This window comes from Trichechus manatus, unplaced genomic scaffold (assembly GCF_000243295.1).
Source record: "Trichechus manatus latirostris isolate Lorelei unplaced genomic scaffold, TriManLat1.0 scaffold00197, whole genome shotgun sequence".
NCBI classification, from domain to species: domain Eukaryota; kingdom Metazoa; phylum Chordata; class Mammalia; order Sirenia; family Trichechidae; genus Trichechus; species Trichechus manatus.
The window spans coordinates 390,919-412,972 of record NW_004444133.1 but is presented as its reverse complement, the minus strand read 5'-3'; the positions used below and the strand labels follow the sequence as shown (position 1 = coordinate 412,972).

At 34.3% G+C, this 22,054-nt stretch overlaps 1 protein-coding gene across 5 annotated transcripts in view; it reads right to left on the bottom strand.

The window, feature by feature from the left end:
- Positions 1-22,054, bottom strand: part of NIPBL (NIPBL cohesin loading factor) — a 213,703-nt gene that overhangs the window by 1,523 nt on the left and 190,126 nt on the right. For 4 of the 5 annotated variants that reach the window (XM_004387886.2, XM_023741999.1, XM_023742002.1 and 1 more), the window contains 12 exons: positions 15,124-15,264; positions 14,821-14,914; positions 14,226-14,380; positions 13,629-13,719; positions 11,503-11,676; positions 10,864-11,054; positions 8,685-8,792; positions 8,062-8,262; positions 4,780-4,926; positions 2,896-3,170; positions 1,249-1,423; positions 288-476 (listed from right to left, as the gene is read on the bottom strand). In XM_004387886.2, coding sequence (XP_004387943.1) covers positions 288-476; positions 1,249-1,423; positions 2,896-3,170; positions 4,780-4,926; positions 8,062-8,262; positions 8,685-8,792; positions 10,864-11,054; positions 11,503-11,676; positions 13,629-13,719; positions 14,226-14,380; positions 14,821-14,914; positions 15,124-15,264 — 1,941 coding nt within the window. Of the gene's footprint in view, positions 1-246; positions 477-1,248; positions 1,424-2,895; positions 3,171-4,779; positions 4,927-8,061; positions 8,263-8,684; positions 8,793-10,863; positions 11,055-11,502; positions 11,677-13,628; positions 13,720-14,225; positions 14,381-14,820; positions 14,915-15,123; positions 15,265-22,054 lie in introns of all 5 variants that reach the window. The other variant, XM_023742000.1, reaches the window with a different exon arrangement.

Here is a 22,054-nt window from a genome sequence, read left to right as displayed (position 1 = left end):
AAACTTAGCAACAATAAAAAGGATAACATACATTAATACAATCCAAAGAAAAATTAATAACCCTTTATGCTGGATAAATCTCATCTGTTTTTTTCTTTTTTATTGTGTTTATGTTAAACTTTCTACAAAAGGATGTATAAATGGTTAAGTAGAGAATATCTACAAAATGTTTTCTCTCATAAGTATTACATTACTTGGTGTACATTTAATAGACTGACATATATAAGCACATAAAAATCATTTTACGTAATACGCTGCGAAATACGTTGACTCCTCCTCCGCCTCACCCCTGAAGTGCCTCCTCCTCTATCCTCCCCATCACTTTCATCATCTTCTGTTTCTGCTGCTGCATTATTTTTAGGGCTGCCTCCTCCAAGCAGCGAGGTAATTGCTTTGTTCCGAGCATTTGTGCTAGCTGACACCTCCCCTTCTTCCTCCTCTTCATCAGGGTCCAGATGTTCCATGAGGAGTTTGAACTAAAAAAAAAAGATACTAATTTAGAGTTTTAACTAAATATCTCAAAACAAGACTATCAAATCCCTAAATGGTTTCTACGGCAATAGTTTGGTATGGGTGAAACAAACTACTTATTGTCCAAGTCAGGGGTTGGCAAATGTTTTCTGTAAAGGGTCAGATAGCAAATATTTTTGGATTTGTAGCCCATACAGTCTCTGTAACAACTACTAATTCAGCCACTGTAGTGCGAAAGCAGTTATCAATGATTAATGGATGGGCATGGCTGTGTTCCAATAAAAATTTATCTACAGAAACAAACTAATAATATTGGTTGCCAGAAAGGAGAGGAACAGAATGGCTAAACGAAGGATAACTTTTCACTGTTTTTCCATTTACGAAATACAAGCTATGTAATCCATTAAATTAAAAAACACACACACATACGTTGTCCTATAAACTTCCATTTCCTCTAAAATAAAATTTTTGATGGGCTGTTGCTATCTAAAAAAATGTAATTCAATGGGAAAGGCAAATTTAAAGTAACTCATCAACAGCACATGACAGTACACAACATTGTGAAGGTAACTTAACCCACTGAATTGTACTCTCAAAAATGGTTCAATTGGTAAATTTTATGTTACGCATATTTTACCACAAAAAAAAGCTCAAGAAATAATTTTGGTAGTATATGAAGTTTACACGTAACGTAAAGGAGATAGCTATCTCCCAAAATAATTTGCTCTTTATAAATGTCACTATGAGAAGACAATATATTTTGGTTTGACTACTCACGTCTAGATACTGTTTTACTATACTCCTCTTCACATCTTCAGTGATTTTGGAATTAGCCATATCACTCCGCAGGAAGTCCAGTGTTTGTTTGGGATGAAAATGAACACCTGTTTTTCGGTTTATCGCTTTATCATATACTTTTGCAGATTCAGATGGAGAATATTTCTGAATTTTACTGTTTTTTGGAAAATAAAACCACAAACTTTAAAAAACTTTCAGGCACTTATATTTAAATTGATTCTAGTTAAATTTTACTTACTAATAGTTACACTTCTTGTCTTACGACTTCAACCAATGGACTTGAACACAAAATAAATACAATTTTAAAAAGGGAAGTAAAGACATAAAGGCAAAAATTAAAAAGAATAATATTCTCTTGTTTCCCTCTGTATTTGTCTTGAATAGAAGCATCAAAATGATAAAGACAGAGAAAAGTAACCTGAATTTCTGGAAGCAACATGTCTGGAGAACTCCAAATATAGGTAAGAAGCATCATTTTAGTGAAATTAGTTTCTCATGTCTAATTTTTATTAGCAACTTGCTTAAAAACCTTTTCAACTCCTCAGCACTATCCCAAGACCTAAGGTTTTAAATTATTTTGAATTATTTGGCAACATTTAATCAAGATTTTCACATAAAAATCTGGATTTTCAGTTTCTCTTGAAAAAGTGGTTGTCCTGGCCACACTGTGCCCATCTTCTCCCATGACAACAGCTGATGGAAACCTGAGTAATATCTGACCCCCTCAGATGACATATGCTTTTTCCAGTTTGTCACTGCTCAGGTCTGTTTCACTTATTATCTGTCCCCTATAAACATCAGACTTTATAGTTCCTCAAGTAAGGTTTCAATGAATGTGAGAAATTGGTACAGGCAGAGAAGAGACATTTTTAGTGACTAATGGTGAGTAAAATTACAGGTGCGTTCACAATAATTAGCATTTTTCTATCTCTTATTTTACATTTTAAAGACTATTTGGGTTCTGTCAGAGCTCAGCCTAGTTGGTTTGCACCTACTATTATTTCACAGCTCTTTAAAAACTTAAATTTGCAAACTATTTTAAGATTAGCCTCTCTAGTAAGCTCTTTCAAGGAAATAAAAAAAAAAAGTCCTTTAGCTTGTATTGTACTATTACCAGTGTAAAAGGATATTCCTTTCCTCCCTTCAATAATAGAAAGGATAAATAAATTGTGGTATATTACATAACAAAATACTAAAAACAAAAACCAAACTATTTGCTGTCAAGCTGATTCCAACTCATGGTGTCCCCATGTATTTCAGAGTAGAACTGTACTCCATAGGATTTTCAATGGCTGTAACCTTTTGGAAGTGGAGTGCCAGGCCTTCTTCCAAGGGGCTGCTGGGTAGATTTAAACCGTCAACCATTCACTTAGTAGTCAAGCACTGAATCGTTTGCACCACCCAGGGACTACACTTTTTTTTTTAAAAAGGAGTCTGTCCATTTTTTTAAAAATTGGTATGTAAAAACAGAACACTACACAGCAATTTAAGAAAAAAAATGAACTCCCCTTTTTTAAAAGAAGCATTTTTAACATCAAAACAAGCATGCAATCAAAACTAGGTTTCATATTTCTTTATTACTTGAAAGGAGTAAAGCCTTTTCTCTGACTGCTTATGTAAACTTACCTATCAGAAAATCCACAGAGATTCTTCAAATGTTGTTTTAACATCAGAAGCAATAAAATACCCTGGGAGACATTTGCAAACTCAATTAGAGGGGCTGAATTTTCTGGTAAACATTTCATCACCGAATTTATATCATCTTCTGAATCTGAATCTGAATCTGAGTCCACACGTTTCCGTGACTTCCGAGGCCTGGAAACTTCTTCTTCACTCTCACTTGACTCGTTCTCCTTACTAGGTGATGATTTTCTCTCTTTCCTTTTGTCCTTTACCATAGACTGAAAGAAAGAGAAATTACTGTTGGAAAACAAAATACTGCTAATAAATACACGTATGCTCCATTCAACAGAAGACATTTTCCCCAAAAAGCATCCTTAAATTAATACTGTGTATGCTGAAATCCCCTGACTTTCTATAAACAACTGGAGATATAATCCTTGGGGGAAGAATTAGGCTCCAAGACGAAATAAAATCAAACATAATAAGCCCCTCTCTCCTCCAAAGAAAAAAAATTGAAATCACAAGGGAAACAATTTTCTTATAGGATAGCAATGAAGGACAAATTAGCTATCAAAGTATCAGTTTGGTACTTAAGTAAGACGTAACAGTGGAAAAGCAGCAATTAGAATTCAACTAAGAATATAGTAGCTTTGATCACCCTCAGCTTCCCTCTAACTCTGCTTTCAAAACCTTTTTAGCAGGATAATATGCAACTTTCCTTGAATGTTTAAATCCTGTTTGTTTGTACTCTGTGAAACTGTTAGCTCTTAGAAAAAAAGTCATCTGGGTTAAGAGTGGAAAAAACCATGTTACAAAGGCAGTTATTCAAAATGCAACTGTTAAGAAACAAAACGGAAGAAAACATTTTTACAAGTTTTATCTATAATACTAAGTAAAATAAGGGAACATGATGGCTAAAATACTTGGGAAATTAACTTTTCAAACTTTAATGTGTGTATTAAACCTCCAGAGATTTTGTTAAAAATGCACATTCTGTTTCAACAGGTCTAGGTTGGGGCCTGAGATTCTGTAGTTGTGTTACATGTTCCCATCCCAGGGGACGTCGATGCTGATGGTCTGTGGTCCATCCTTCAAGTAGAAAAGGTTTAGGGACCTCTATATTCTGGCCCTGAAGCATCTAAAATAATTTCCCTCATTTACTAGTTTTGAAAAGGCTGGGTTCTCAGCACTATAATTTTGAAAAACTGGATCTACCTGTACCATCAGGTATATATGAAAACATTTCAGTCAACTTGTAAAGAATTTACTGAGTGCTTCCTATGTGCCTACTGCTATACTAGGTTGATTTTACAGTTAAACCAATTACATTCCTCCTAAAAATCATGAAAGAAAAAACATGAAGTTTATAACAAGAAATTCAGTAAAGATTTTGGGCACTCAATAAGCCATTATGATGCTGGTGTGAAGGGAGAAGATCAGTGGAGTTATCAATTTTCTGAGTTTCTTTGTAAATAAGCAATATATATCTTTATGTATACTGTTGTAAATTACAGCATTATCAGATTTATAGAATAGTAAGGTGCTTTAAAATGGAGATTAAATGAATATATGAATGGACACCAAACACTTAAGGTCAGTGCTTAAAGTGAGAGAAATAAGAAGTGGGATGGCTTATCAATAAAACAGTCCATATATATATAAAGTCCAATTAATGGTATAGGAATGAATGGTTTCAGTGGTAAACAAATGAAACAGCAATCCACTTCCTCTCCCCAATTAAAGTACTGCCCAGGTTTCAATAAAGTCATTTAGAAAAATTTTATGTACCTGTGAAAAGAATAAAAAGAACAATGAGAAACAAAACAGTGAAAACGGCATGCCTGCACTTTGACAGATGCATTAAGAATAGTAATGTGTGTAACTTACCTCCTTGAATGACTGCAGTAGGTTACTACCAGAAACTGACAGTGTAATGTCTATATGATGCATTATAAACAACGGCTCTTCCTGTGTCTGGTATGGAAAACAGGCTAGATTGTCTGCTATATACAAGAGCATATTCACTTCTGTTTTCTGTAAATTTTAAAAAAAAAGTACACATATTTAGCGGATAATCTAGATGGATTTTATAAAAGATGCTCTTTTATAAAAAATATTACAGGGTACTTTCACCTCAGTTAATGTTTCAGAGAGAGAGAGATATAAGAAAAAAGGGGGGGGGGCAGAAATGAATTTTACAGATAAATATTATACCCAAGTTTAAGAGACTTCATAATGATGTACATCATTCTGCCTTAAGACGGAAAAGGTGAAATTCTTTAGTGCTGCCAGGTGAAATTCCCTGAAGTTTTTTTACAGAGTATATGGGATCTTTATGATAAATCCATACTACATCAGAAAGTATACATTCATAATTATTCGTCATTGTGCTTCTAAGAGTTTAATCCATATGGAGATCAGTTACACACAGTTACTATTCAGTCATCAAAAATAAGTGGTACTATAGTACAAAAATGTGGGTTAAAATACCACCCCCCCCCATTCATGTATTCATAAAATATTTATATGTAACTTAGAATGTGAGAGTGGTTTTTACAGTGCCACCACAGTTCCACATCATTAAAACTCTGAGGTAAGCAAAATTTAAGAGGAAAAATAATGGTTACTACTAGTTATTTGCTTTAAGAAGCGTCTTAAACAGACTTTCAGCATTTCGTGATCATACAGAAAATAAACAGAAAGGCATGCTAATACTCAATTTCCTTCAAAAAAATTTACAACTCAAAAAAAAGGGAAAACTAGCAACCAAAAATATTCTCTCATACCATCCCCCCTCTCTCACTGTCCAAACAACATAAAACAACAACAAAAACCCCATATGATGGATGCAATAAATCTGCTATTAATATTCATAAGACTTTCACTCTGTGTTTTATTTTTAAATATGTATTAACACATACATGTTAAAAACGGAGAAATGCAGCCATAGAACCCTACGCCTCATCTATCAGTTTTAACACTATAATTTATAGGTTTTTTTTTTTTACCCTAAAACTGAAAATGCTCAGGATTCCTCTAAATAAATCTTTTCAAAATTGTTTAAAATTCTTCAACTTTGGTCACAAAACTTCTATGTTGCTTTTTCCTTTTAAATTCAAACTTCTTAAAAGAATAGCCTGAGCAGCACCATGTCTTCTCTACCCACTCTTCAAAATTCATTAAAAACACGCTTTTGTCCCTCACGGCTTATCTGTTTTGTTCACCAAGTTCACCAACGATCCCACGCTATGTTTTACTTCTTATTCTCCTTGATTTAGACTACTCTTCTCACAGTCTCCTTTATTTATTCTTTGCTCACAATGTGTCTTCTTTCCTACTGTCCGTTCTTTCTTTTCCTACTGACGTCAAAATAGATCAGTCCCTTATAATCTCCAGTGTGAACACCCTATGGCCAAATCATGTTCCTAAAATGCTCTTTGCCATCTGTCCCCATCACTTTATTCACATACTTTTAATCCTCCATATACCACATCTTACTTACTATCTGATTGTTCTGTTCCAGTCAAATAACAATCTATGCATTATTTCCCACACAGTCTTATCTGCACTTTTATTCATGTTTTTACCCCTGTATGAAACATCTTCCTCTCTTGCTTTACACAGCAGATCCATCTCATCTAATTCCTCTCAACCTTCAGTGATTTGCTTCTCCTCTGACATCCTTTGTTGGAGGTAGCCAGAAGAAAACACTGGACTTCCAGTTTAGCATTTCACATGCTGAAGTGGCATAATATCCAGCTGATGACATACAGCAGGCAGTGAAACCACAGAGAAAGAAGCTCAGGAGAGATAAGGACTGGAGTAATATTATTTACACAAATCACCTGGCAGCCAGGATATGCTAACCTTAATTATTATGTATTTTCTTTATTGTGTCCTAGCCCCCCATTTGGAGGTAGGATCTTCTGATGGCAAAAGCACTACCTCATACCATTTTGTACTCCTAGTACAGTGTCACACATACAATGAAAGCTTAATATTGATGATGATATGATGATGATTATGATGATTAAACGATATTCCTGGCATTTCTGAAATAGAGGCTTGTAACATTTATTCACTAGACCCAAAAACTTCATATAGGTCTTAAAAGAGAAATCCAGTAAGGTATCATACTCTGGTAATTTTAATTTTGCTTTACTGCAAAAAACAAAAACAAACAAACAAAAAACTCTGGTCTTGGAGTAGCAATAAAGACAAGCTAAAAAGTGATTAAAATAAGAAAAAATCTCTCTTTGGTTTTTCTAAAGCTGTGACATGTGGACTAGTCTGTAAGCTCTATGTGGGCATAGACCACATCTATCTTATTACTGTTTTATCCCTATATCCTAGCACAATGCCTGGCACATAGCAGGTGCTAAGTAAGTGTTTGTGTAAAAGGAACGAATAAATTAAGAGATAAAGAACGTAGTCAATGTCACTGAACTGTGTATGTAGAAATTTTTGAAACAGTGTTATCTTTGGCTATGTGTATTTTCACCAAAAAAAAGGTTGAGAATTTAGAGGGTTAATATGTTGTGGGGTTGTTAACCAATGTCATAAAACAACATGTGTACTACTGTTTCATGAGAAACTATCTGTTCTGTAAGCCTTCACCTGAAATACAATAAAATATAAAAAAAAACCAAAAAACAAAAAAAAGAGATAAACTTAAAAAAAAAACGACGTTCTATTCTTTTAGCTTATGGTCCTGGCCAGTAAGTGTCAAAATTGTAATTAAACAAGTCAAGTTGAACAACTAGGGATCTCAGCAGCCAAAAAACTAGAACAGTTATTCTAACAATATCAGAGTTTTACAGAAATCAGAGAAATTTATCTTATTTATGTATTTAGGTAATCTATGTAAGTGATAGTTTAGTGATGCAGCTTATTTAAAGGTATGCTTACAGGAACTGTTATCAAAGTTTTTAAGATACTTAGTAGAGAGAAACAATTATATTTTATTCCCCATTATGTTATTCTCATGTAACACACCCCCTTCAGTTTTAACTGTATACTTTGTAAATACTTAGAAGAGTTAAGGCAATACACATTTAATATAGTCATTATTAATTACTAAAATGGTAATATTTTAAGAAGGGTAAGCAATTTAGATATAAAATTTCTAAAACATTTATTTTCTTAAAATAACAAGTTTTTCATGCTTACTGCTGTGTCATCAAAGAGGTTCAGTAAAGAAATTAGAAAGGCTCGTCTGTGTTGGCGGTTTCCACGGATCATGGAGTAAAGATGCGAACACAAAGCACTAGAGGACTCATCTTGTCTGAAACCCCTTACAGGATCTTTTAGGCATGTGTTGATTGCCTGTTGTACCTGGTAAGACATCTTCATACCAGCCACTGCTTTCATCTGAAATCAATAAAAGTCTCATTTTTGCCATGGAAATTAAAAGTCAAATTAAAAATATACTTTGAACAATATATTCTGAGGCTAACTTAATTATTTGGTTTTCTTATTTAAAGTAAAATCAAAGAATGCAAGTGCTGGAAGAACATTTTATATAAGACAAACCGAGGCCCAGAAGAGCCATTACTGCCAAGATCATAAAAGGTAGGGAATAAAACCCATACCTCTTGATTTTTAGTGTGATTGCTGGACTATCACCACTAGCTCATTCTTAGAGTTAATTTTAAACTAGGATAAACACCTTGGGGACAAACTTGGTTGCATATTTAGGAATATCATGAATGTGGGCAGGACATTGATCAGAGAAATAGTTTATCAAAGAAAAACATGTTTAAATTTGCATTTTACAATTTTAAAATACATACATGAATGAATCCAGCATATTTTTTGTCTATTTCCACAAGCTGCTGATCAGCCTTGTTCCGCATAGCAGGTTCTGGGTCTGTGCCCATAGCAATTAAATATGGCACACACTGGAAATAAAAATAAAGTATTTAAAAGACATCACAGTAGTAAAAGCTCTATATGTATCTCAACGTATGTTAAAACTCATTGTATATATGGAATATATGAATTTAACTTTATAGGCCTTCCCACAAAGTCTGTGTTTTTGTGTTCTTTGAAAAATGATTAACCTTTCTTTAGAAGTAGCTTAAAGCAAAAGCACTCGAGCATCAGCAAAAATACTGATGTGGCAAAATTTAAACAATGTCAGTGTAAATTTAAGGTTCTTCAAACATAAAGTACTCCTACACTAAGAATGTCCATTTAAGATTATGATATATACTTCAAATGCATAATTCAATAATTTTCCAAGCTTGACTGAATTTGTTATGTAAAGAGAACACAGGACAAAAAGTAATCTGTTTTCCATACTCAAAGCTAGAAAAATATAAAAATTTTTCCCACCAAGTAGATTTTAGATGTGGCTTCACTGGATAACTAGGACTTTGGTAACAGCCACATTCATTACCCTTCTGAAGTCACAAAACACCACTATTATGTTAAATGAATCTGAATCAGACAGCAGTGAAGTGGTCAGAAAAATGAAAAACAACTTTAAAAAAGTAGATACGGCACTAAATGCAAAGGGTGAGCATAGATTAAATCCTGAATCAGGGGGAAAAAAAAGTTATAAAGAATAGTAGCTTAAGTGGCAAAATTTAGCTTAAGCGTGTATAATATGTTATCAATGTTAAATTTCTTGAATTTGATAACTGTATTATGGTTTTGTAAGAGAATGTTCTTTTTGTTCATAGGAAATATATGCTCAAGTATGTAGAACGAAGTGGATTTGCACCTCCAACCTTTTGGTTAGTAGTCAAGTGCTCAAACATTTGTGCCATTCAGAGACTCTGAGTCATCAAGAAAAAGGTATATAATCATTAGTGTGCTTTGTTTGTTTCAGGACATAGGGAAGAACATAAAAACCAAAAATGAAACTCATTGCCCTCGAGTCAATTCCAACTCATAGTGACCCTATAGGACAGAGTAGAACTGCCTCACAGGGTTTCCAAGGCTGTAATCTTCATGGGAGCAGACTGCCATGACTTTTTCCCATGGAGCGGCTGGTGGGTCAGCAGCCAAGTGCTTAATCACTGTGCCACCAGGGCCCCTTTGGGAAGAACATAGCATATTTAAATACTAGCGTATTTTAGAAAAAATTCCAGGAAAAACAGCCAAAATAAAAATTCTAAAGGGTACAGGCTTTGGTTATATAATAAATTCACTTCTGTACCTTATGGCACTCTCCCAATCATGCCAGATGGTGCATACTACTAAATCAGCATGAGCTGCCATTCCTCAATAATGCTAATATATCTTTACTACATCATTTAATCCTCACAGTAGCACTCTGATGTGTTGGGTGGCTGATATTACCTCCAACTTACAGAAGAAGAAAATGAGTTCAGATTATATAATTTACTTCTCTGTGTACTAAAACTCCACTCTGTTTAACAGTTGGATTATACCCTTAAACCTACTTAACTCTCTTGACATTATATGCTTCTGGTTCTTAGGGATAAGTATAAATATGGATTAACACAAATCTATCATTCCTATTTAGAAAAATAATTCAAAATACATATTCTACTATTAGACATGGGAAGTTTGTTTAATAGAGGTATTATGACTATACCTACAAATACTTTGCAGTAATAACAACCGAAAAGACATTCTAAAACTTGGATTCTTAAGTTTAGGACAAAGAAGGTTCAAGACTGAGAGGAATATAAACCCCAAAACCAAACCAGTTGCCATCGAATCGATTCAGACTCATAGCAACTCCATGTATTTCAGAGTAGAACTGTGTTGCATAGAGTTTTCAATGGCTGTGGACATAAGGAGATATCCAGGTCTTTCTTCTGGGGTGCCTCCTGGGTGGACTCCAACTGCCAACTTTTATGTGGCTAAGTGCTTAATCGTTTGCGCCACCCAGGGACTCCCAAAAGGAATATAAGAACTACTTATTTTGCAATCACAATGTCATCAAATGACAACAATCTGTCTCTTTTAGTAAGTGCTGCTACAAAACATACTTACCTGAACTGGATGAATAAGACCTTGGTTTAGAGTCAATGCAATGACATTTAGGGCAAAGTGACGTACACTTGACTGGGTGTGAAAAAATGCCTCAAGCACCTGTTTGAGGTAAAGCTGCATGATGGAACTACTCATCCCTGAGGAAACATCTCCCATTTCTTTTAAATCTTCCTGTTTTGCAACTTTCTTCCCTACAAAAGGAAGCATAGGGTAAATACATATTAAGAGCATGTATACTAACTTTACATCACAAAATGTTGAATGGTTCATAGCGGTTTTCTTATTTTAAATTTTTCTTTCTTTTCTTTGGACTGTGTCAGAGGCCCCTTTGAGAATCTGATGAGAACTATAATCCTTTTCCTCCCTCAAAATGTTAATGCTTTCACACATATGAAATTTTACATACTATTTTAGGGAGTTTAAGAATACCCCAAAAGCCTAGTTATATACCTCAGCTTAAGGACCCTTCTATTTAGCTGAATTCCTTTATCTAACAGATAAGGAAATTTAGGTATCTGGATTAAAAAAAAAGAAAAAAAAAAAAAAAAAAAAAAAAAAAAAAAAAAAAGAGCCACAGAGATAGAGTATCATAGCTGTATGTAGCTGCACTGTGAAATTTAAAAATATATTTTCACTTACAGTCTCTATCTGCCTGCTGCATACGTGTATCTTCTTCTTGTAGGTAGGTCTGGAGGTTTTTTAACACTTGTATTTTTAAATTTACTGAGGAGTTCTTATCAGATAAAATATTATTATATAGATTCTTCACCTCTTGCTCGAACATTAGACTTGGATGCTGAATAAAGGCAAATCCTAAAGAAGAGGAAAAAAAATCTCTTGATATGTTCCTATTAAAATTAAACATAGCATTTAATGAAAATCATATAAAGTGCTCCTTTTTTCAAAAAATTAAAACTTAAAATGACTAATGCCAGTAGCCTTACCTAGAGAAGTATTAGAGCAGGTACTTCTTTCCCCATGAATTAAAAACAAGAAATTGTATTTCAAAGGAGAATTTCACACAAGAGGAAACCTTGAGGAGGGAGCAGGGCCTAGTGGCTAGGGGAGTGGATTAGGAGTTAGGAGTCTTGGGTTCTATTCCTGGCTCCACCACTGACTTGTAGTGTGACCTTGGGTGAATCACATAATCTCTCTGTGCCTCAATTCTCCATCTGTAAAATGGGGACAATAATATTTACCACCCACCTACCTCAAGGGGATGTTTTCAGGATTTAAGAGGTAATGTTTGTAAACATTTTTCAGATCCTTAGCAGAAGGCATTACGTCGGCAGTATTTAAAAAAAAAAAAAATTGAAATATATCTGATGAAAGAGAATGATTCTAAAATAAACTACTGCTAAAAATATATCTTCCATATCTTTCTCATACGGCATTGTAATGAAGCCACGATGCTGAATTCTATAATCATTAGTTAATAAGTGGCAAATTAATATTATCATCCATGTTTATTTGTATATAATGCTTATTTGAGAAAACAATGAAGATCCTTGAACAACATGGTAGCAAGTATTACTGATGCCAAATAAACTAAACTCAACACACAGAGTGATCAGATAACCAGCCCAAGGTCACACAGGATAACTATGGCCTAGGCAAGATGTCTTTTATTAACTGGTCTAAAGGCACTATTTTCTGAGTAGTACTGCTTCTTTAAGTTAGAGTAAAATTTCTACTATTTGTCCTATGAATTAGCTGTAAAACTATTAGTATTGCCTCTCCAATTAACTTCTGGCCAGACTGAATATTTCAAAGGCCCATAATGGACTGAATATTTTACTGATACAAATGCCTAGTAAGTGATATCTGAATTTTTACCATTCTTGCTATATTTTCTGAAAGGGAAGAAGGAGGAATAAAATAATAAGATTTAGATTTATTTTAAAAATATTAGTAAACACAATTTAATGAGGCTTAGTAACTTAGAATCTTTTATTACCCATTTTTGTTCTGAAGACTGTAATACAAAGTGACTGATCATGTATGTTAATTAAGTTACAAACTTTGTTAACGCTATCTAATTAGAGTTTCCAAATAAGTTATTAACCTTACTGGGTAGCTTTACATATATCTGCAAAAAATTACTTGGGCAGTCTATTCATGTATTTTTTAAAAGTACACTCAATTCAGGCACTTTAATGCTACCTTTCTCATATTTCTCCTATATTCTAATTTCTTTCCAGATAAGCCACACAGACCTAACCTTTTACAAGAACATGTTTTTAATGTATCAGTGCTTTTAGAAAATAATATGAGATATGTATACATTCACACTGTTCCTTTTGGGTTGGTTACTATGTGATTCTATATAAATAAAAGACTAAGTAGACTACTCATTACTTTAAATCAGAAGTGGTAGAGACATAAAATGACAAAGTTTTGTAATGAAAAAGAACAATTAAAAAAAATACTTGTACATCATCTTTCTTTATTAAAGTGATTTAATGATACTCTTAAGAAACTCTATGAAGTAGGGATAGGGACAGTATTGACTCTATTTTACTAATGAGGAAACTGATAAACAGAGAAGTTAAGTGACTTGTGCAAAGTCACCCAGGAAGTCACTGGCTGAGCTAAGAATGAAACCCAGGTGTTTTAACCCTGGTCCTTATTATTCCAGACACCAGACTCTACTGCCAACAGAAACATATTTAAATAAATCAATAATTTAAACTCACAATATCTAAAAATTTGCTCCACCCCACAAACAGCTAAAAACTACAAAGAAATTTAAAGACTAAACTCACCTAGACCAATGATGGCTTTTGTTTGTACTTCTTCATCCGAATGTTTTGTAAAATACATTAATAGTTCAAGTACTTTATCCTTTATGTTAACCTAAGGGGGGGGAAACCACATTAAAATGTGTTCAAGAAGAGTAATTTAGATCAGTTTTCTACTATGAAGGGGGAGGGAAAAAAAAAAAACACATGTGAACTCTACTAAAAAATAAATCAACAATTCTATATATTTTAGAACAGTGGTATTCAAAGTATTGGTCTTTGACTATAGCTTGTGTCAAAACGGAAATCAATATACCTCTTTTCTCACTGAGAAAGTCCCCTCCCCGCCAAAAAAAAACCAGTCAGCTTCTGATCTAAACAGTGGGTCCATTGTCACAAAGCTGATATAACTTGTGAGGTAAACTTCTTACCTTGTCACAGACCAGTAACAAACAGCTCATACATCAGCAGCCAGTCCACGCTTTGAGTGGATTTAGAATTCTCATTAAACCAGACTACTCTAATGCCTCCTCCATCCTGGGTCATTATGCTCATTCTCAGCTCACATAGCCACATAGTTCTAGTTTTTACAGCATACTAAGTAATCATGATGATCTTTACCTTACTGTTGCCTTTAAAATCTTCCAGATCAAAATCAAAATGCCGACATAGTGCTCCAACAGTGAAAAGGGATCTAAGAAGTGCTGGTTTGTTTGTTAGAAGTGAAGTATTATTTGGGTCCTCCTGGTGCTGACTTTTTAATTTTGAAATGGCACCTAATAAAAATAAGTAATATTTATTTATTACAAACCCTATATCCTTGAATTACTATGTTCAAATAATTACTACTAATTAATTATAATTAATGTCTGCTAATGCTTCTAAGAATTAAATACGACTAAAATTAAGAGGGCACTCCTTAGAGCCTAAAATAATTAATTTAAAATTAATATTTAAAATTTACTTAAACCGTGAGCAGAAAATTTACCAACCTTTTACTTATGAAGAGATACATTTCAAAAGTAATCATAGTGGATTATTAAGGGAATACAAAAGATACTAGAATCGACTGCCTCTGAGAGTCAACCACGGAGGACAATCTCACCTCTTACAATTCCCTTGATGCTATCCCTTTCTTTGTCAGATGTGTTGAAAATGAGTTAGGCACAGTGCACGACCTAGTAGAATAATTTTAAAGCCCAGGCACTGAACTTACCATAGTATCTATTGAAACAGGCCCACACAAATTTAAAATTTTGTGTCACTTTATTTACAACAGCCCCAAGACAGCTCACACAATGCTGCACTACCTAAAAGATACAGAAAATGTTATCGTTTAGACAAAAGTCAAAGACAAAAGTAAAAATATTTATACTACATTAAAAATTTACCTTTCACATGTATGTACTTTTGACATGTAAGAAAATACACTGGAACTTAATTTTGACACATGATGCTATAAGCTATCATTTGCAAATTATATACGTATCAGTACAGAGATAGTAAACCGAATGCTTACAGTCATGCCATATTTGATGATAAGCTTCATTAGATCTTCTTCAATAGTGGCAAGGAAAGTTTCACTTGGATGCTCCATTAGTGGTACAACCAGCTCTAGGATTTTTGCAACATTGCAGATAACCATGAAATCATTTTGTGTCTATAAGGATAAAATTAATGTTTTATAAATATCCAAAACCAGAAAAGAAACTATAAACAGCTTTATATATTTGGAAGTACAGAAGTATTATGTATATAAAGTTTCAGTACAAATAAAGTCTATTAGAAAAGTTTTCTTTTTTTTTTTTTTAAAAAGGGATGAAGGGAGTGTCAGGAACCTGGATTCTAGCTCTGCCATTAACTTATTGTGTGACCTTAAGGGTCACTTAGTCACAGTGCTACAGTTATTTATTTTTTTTCCCTAGAATTCAATACAAGTCAATAGTAAACTAAGGTGCTTAAACATTAACAGCATTTTACAAAGACTGGTATACTTTTCAAATATAGTCTTTTTCATATTGGGGTATGTTAACCCAACAGTTTTCAACCAGGGGCAAGCTGCCACCCAAGGGATATTGGTCAATGTCTAAAGACTTAAGCGTTTGGCTAATCAAAAGGTCAGCAGTTCAAATCCACCAGCCTATGGGAGCAATTCTACTCTGTCCTACAGGGTCTCTACGAGTCGGAATGACTAGATGGCAACGAGTTTTAAAGACATTTTTGGCTTTTACAGCAGTGGGGGTGGTGGTAGTGGAAGGGATGCTACTGGCATCTAATGGATAGAGGCCAGGCCAGGGATGCTGCTAAACATGTAGAGAACAGTTCCTGACAACAGAGAATTATCTGGCCCAAAATGTCAACAGTGCCAAGGCTGAGAAACCCTGTGTTAACTCTTTTTATGATAAGTATAAATGTAGAATCCCATAAACAGGTATAAGGCTTCTTTAATTTTAAAATTTAGACATATTTTTTCTTTGATTAAAAAAGTAGTCATGTGTTTTCAAAATAAGTAGTACATTAATGAAAAAAAATCGGAAGGTACCAAAGGGTTTACAACGAAAAGTCTCTTATCCATGTCCTCCTCCCACCCCATTGCCCTCCCCAAAGGCAACCAAAGTTACTAGTTTTTTTTTTAATGGATTAAGGCTTTCAACATACAATTTTATTCAGCCAAGCTACCATTTCTCATTCTTAACAACAGATTACTGACATTCATTTTGAACTTTTTGAGCTATTACCCTAAAAAATTTGGACTTTTTGGATTTATTAATGCTTTGCCATTTACGTTGCAAATATTTTTTCTTATTGTTTGCCCTTTTAATTTTTTTTTTTTAAACATGTAAAAGGTCCGGAGTGCTACATTGTTCCAATGCTTTTATGTTTAGAAAATTCTTCTCTATCTTGAGGCCAGAACAATACTCACTTATATTTTATTTGAGCTATTTTAAAACTACATTTTTAACCCGTATAGAATTTATTTTGGTGTATGTTCTTAGGTAAGAATATAAATTTCATTTTATTCTAAATGGATAACCAACTTTCCTAGCACCATTTATTGAAGAGGCAGTCCTTTCTCCACTCATTTTTAATATCGTCTATACTATCCGTAACATTTTATATATATTAGGGTTTGTTTCTGTCACTTCTTCCAGCACACTAAGCTCTTCTCTGTTTCAGCACTTTACATAGTCTGTTCTTTCTGTCTAGCACTTTGCATTCTGTTCTTCATGCAGATGCTTTAGTTTTGGGCTCACGTGTCCTTTTATCCAAGAGGGCTTTTCTGACCAACCTATCAATTTTTAATTATTTATTTGCCATAATCACAACCATTTTATTTATCAAGTTGTTCCCACCACCTAGGACAGTGCCTATCACATGGCTGGCTCTCAGTATATGCTCTTGGAATGAATTAATGCACCTGGCTCTCCCTCTGAACTCTCAAATTGATTCTAATACAGTCAAAGGAGTCCTTTTACTTGGAATGTCCAGGACTGGGTTATTCCAGCTTAATGTTATTTCTGGAGACGAGGTATCTTAAGTTCAAAAAGAGTTCAGTGATTGGTAACAAAATATTACAGTGCAACTTCCAAATATGTCTTACCCACTAAAGCACGAATAACTGAGAACTACCCTTCCACGACATGGATGAACCTTGAAAACATTATGCTGAGTGAAATTAGTCAATCACAGGATGACAAATATTGTATGATTTCACTAATATGAAATACCTAGAATAGGCAAAGGTATAGAAATTGGAGTTTAATAGTGGTTACCAGTGGCAGAAGGGATGGGGAAATGGGAAAGGGGGTAGTTATTGTTTAGGGAGCATTGAGTTTTTGTTTATAGGGATGGAACATGTGGCAATGGAAATTGGTGATGGTTGCACAACATGATTGATGTAATTAGTTTCACTGAGTTGTATACATGAAAAATGTTGAACTGGCAAATGTTATATTCTCTGTAGTTTTACAATAATAATAAAAAAAAGAACGAAAAAACATTTTGGACTTTTTGAACTTATTACCTTATTACTGTTGATGGCAACACAGAAATGCTACTGTTCCCTGTCATTCCACATTACCACCCCTTTAAGCAATAGAAGATGAGTTAAAGTGGGTGTAGTAGGGACAACAGAGTGTTTTTTGGGGTATTATAAGATAAAATTCATTCAGAGCAATTGCTAAACTTTTACTTAAAAAATGCAGAAGCATTTTTCAAAATTTCTCTTAATATTATTGGCTTGGAAAATCAAATAAAAGAAATATCTTAAAATTGAGAAGAAAAATTCAAAGAAAGATGGAAATAATAAAGGAAAAGAGCAGAAGTCAAATGATACGGCGAAGAAATGCTTGAGAACAATACAATGTAAGATGGTTTAATAGCTAAAATATTTAAAGAGCTTTCAAAAACTGAAGAAAAAATAAAAAGACTCACAATTCAAAAGTAAAATGGACACATGGTACAAACAGTCAATTCACATGAAAAGCAAGTCCAAGTGGTCAACATTATATGAAAAGATGCTCAACTTTCACGGAAGCCAGCGAAAGGGAAATCGAAGCAACAATGAACTATTTCATTAAACCCGTTACAACTATTCCTTTACACGATTTACTACATCTATTTCATTGGCAAAGGCTACAAATAATAATGACATCGACTGTTGACGGGGAGCAGGGAAAAGACCAGTATATACTCCTTTCCAAAGAGCCTATAACACATGTCCACCAGCAATCTGGCAAAATCTATTAAAAAATAACAACAAAAAGATTCGCTCAAGCTAACAAGTTCATTCCTTAGACTCTATCACAGAGAAATAAAAGCATTAGCACTTAAAGATATATGAATAGAAATGTTTACTAAGGAATCATTTGTAATGGCCGTCAATGGGAAACAAATGTATGCAACTAACAGTGAAATGTTTAATAAATCAAGAGACACTTGTAACATGGATAGTAAGTAGTCATTTAATAGACTGAGTCAGATATATTCCAGGAGACTTGAGATTATTAAATATGCCAGCAGATATGCGTACGTTGTTGTTAGGTGCCATCGAGTTGGTTCTGACTCACAGCGACCCTGTGTACAACAGAACGAAACACTGCCCAGTCCTGCACCATCCTCACAATCGTTGCTATGTTTGAGACCACTGTTGCAGCTACTGTGGCAATCCATTTTGTTGAGGGTCTTCCTCTTTTTCACTGACCCCCTTTCTCCAGGGACTGGTCCCTTCTGATAACATGTTCAAAGGACTTGAGATGAAGTCTTGCCATCCTTGCTTCTAAAGAGCATTCTGGCTGTTCTTCTTCTAAGACAGATTTGTTCGTTCTTCCAGTAGTCCATGGTATATTTAATATTTGTCACTAACACCATAATTCAAAGGCATCAATTCTTCTTTGGTCTTCCTTATTCATTGTCTAGCTTCCGCATGCGTTTATGAGGCAACTGAAAATATCATGGCTTGGGTCAGGCGAACTTTAGTCCTCTAAACTGACATCTTTGCTTTTTAACACTTCAAAGAGGTAGATATGTGTACAAGATGGGCCAATTTTTTTAAAAAACCTGGTTAACCATTTAAGTATGTGTATGTGTCTGGTCAACCATTTATGTATATGTATGTATGGATGTCAGCAGAGACTCTGAAACTTACTCTTGACTGGAGAGTAGCTAAAGTGATGGAAGAAATGATGAAGCAAAAGAGTTGAATGGAAGATTTCAAAGGGTGGCTCGATTAGACAAAGTAAAGTTATAATGAAGTGTGCAAAGATCTGGAGTTAGAAAACCAAAACGGAAGAACACACTCGGCATTTCTCTAGCTGAAAAATTGAAGAAAAAATTCAAGCCTCGAGTTGCAATACTGAAGGATTCCATGGGCAAAATACTGAACAAAGCGAGAAACATCAAAAGAAGATGGAAGGAATATACAGAGTCATTGTACCAAAAAGAACTGGTCAAAGTTCAACTATTTCAGGAGGCAGTATATGATCAAAAACCAGTGGTACTGAAGGAAGAAGTCCAAGCTGCAATGAAGGCATTGCCAAAAAACAAGGCTCCAGGAATTGAGACAATACCAATTGAGATGTTTCAACAAATGGATGCAGGACTGGAGGTGCTGACCTCGCTATGTCAAGACATTTGGAAGATAGCCTCCTGGCCAACCAACTGGAAGAGATCCGTATTTGTGCACATTCCAAAAAAAGGCGATCCAACAGAATGTGGAAATTACTGAACAATATCATTAATATCACACGCAAGTAAAATTTTGCTGAAGATAATTAAAAAATGGTTGCAGCAGTACATCGACAGGGAACTGCCAGAAATTCAAGCCGTAGGACGAAGGATATCATTGCTGATGTCAGATGGGTCCTGTCTGAAAGCAGAAAATGCCAGAAAGATGTTTACCTGTATTTTACTGACTATGCAAAGGAATTCGACTGTGCAGATTGTAACACATTATGGAAAACATTGTGAAAAACGGAAATTTTAGAACACTTAATTGTGCTCATTCAGAACCTGTATACAGATCAAGAGCAGTCGCTTGAACAGAACAAAGGAATACAATCTGGTTTAAAAACAGGAAAGGTATGCGTCAGGGTTGTATTCTTTCACCATACTTATTCAATCTGTATGGTGAGCAAATAATCTGAGAAGCTGAACTATATAATAAGGAATGCAGCATCAGGATTGGAGGAAGACTCAGTAACAACCTGTGAAATGTAGATGACACAACCTTGCTTGCTGAAAGCGAAGCACTTACTGATGAAGATCAAAGATTACAGCCTTCAGTATGGATTACATCGCAACATAAAGAAAACAAAAATCCTCACAACTGGACCAATAAGCAACATCATGATATACGGAGAAAAGATGGAAATTGTCAAGGATTTCATTTTACTTGGATCTATAATCAATGCCCATGGACACAGCAGTCAAGAAATCAAATGACATATTGCATTGGGCAAACGTGCTGCAAATGACCTTTTTAAAGTGTTAAAAAAAGAAAGATATCACTTTGAGGACTAAGGTGTGCCTGACCGAAGCCATGGTATTTTCAGTTGCCTCATATGCATGTGAAAGGCTGGATGATAAATAAGGAAGACCGAAGAAGAACTGATGCCTTTGAAACATGGTGTTGGTGAAGAATACTGAATATACCATGGACTGCCAGAAGAATGAACAAGTCTGTCTTGGAAGAAGTATAGCCAGAACGCTCCTTAAAAGTGAGGACAGTGAGACTTTGTCTTGTGTACTTTGGACGTGTTATCAGGAGGGATCAGTCCCTGGAGAAGGACATCATGCTTGGTAAAGTAAAGGGCTACGGAAAAAGAGGAAGATCCTCAACAAGATGGACTGACATAGTGGCTGCAACAATGGGCTCAAACATAGCAATGATTGTGAGGATGGCACAGGACCGGGTAGTGTTTCATTCCATTGTATACAGGGTTGCTAGGAGTTGGAATCAACTCAGTGGAACCTAACAACAACAATACCTGTGTCTATGACTATAGAAGCAAGGATAAAGCATGGAAGGATATGCCAGGTTCTTTATCCTGAGAAAAGGAAGAATAAAGACACGGGAGTAGGGACATAAAAACAAAAAACATCCAAAAAGGTGTCTATCATGTATAAGATGGTCTTATTTAAATAAAACTTTATATTATAAATATATATACGCATAAAAAATGCACAAAATGTTTTGAAAGTGAACTTAACGGTAAGAAATACTGACTCAAAATAAAAAAAGAGCTATTTATACAGGTTACATTATAGTCCAGACTCTAGAGGTAAACAGACACGTGGTTAAAGTCTAGCTTTAGCACTAATTAACTGTGTGATATTGGGCAAGTTACTTATATTCTCTAAGCCTACATTTCCTTACTGATAAAACTGGAATACTACTACTACTTACTTCACTAAGTGAATGAGATAATGCATATAAAATTCTTTTCCATTCCTGGTGCTATGCTTACTACATATTAGCTATTACTACTGGCCACAGAATCCATATTAACCAAGTTATTTCCGGATATAATACAAAAGATAGAATTAGGGTTTCAGAAATATTATATGTTGTTTTTATGTACTTTTTATCCTATGCTACTCTCTTCAGTTCTTAAAATGTTCTTATGAAGTCCTGAGATTTTCACCTAGAACTTTTATTTAGGTAATTTAAGTTGCTAAAACAAAAAGAAAGACCATAGCAACAAAACCTAGTAGAGATCAGTTAAAATTAGCTTTTTAGGAACATTGAGAACTAGTACATGAAAAACTGTTTATATTTTTAAGTTGTTAGAGTATTTTCAAATCTAGCATTTGTAGTAAGGCACTTAACTCACTATACTATTTGTCATATATTTTTTTAATCTCACTTATTTGCTGGGTTATTTTTCTTAAGGTAAGTTTTACATAATTTTTTTATTTTATTTTAGGAAAACATAGTATGTATTAATATT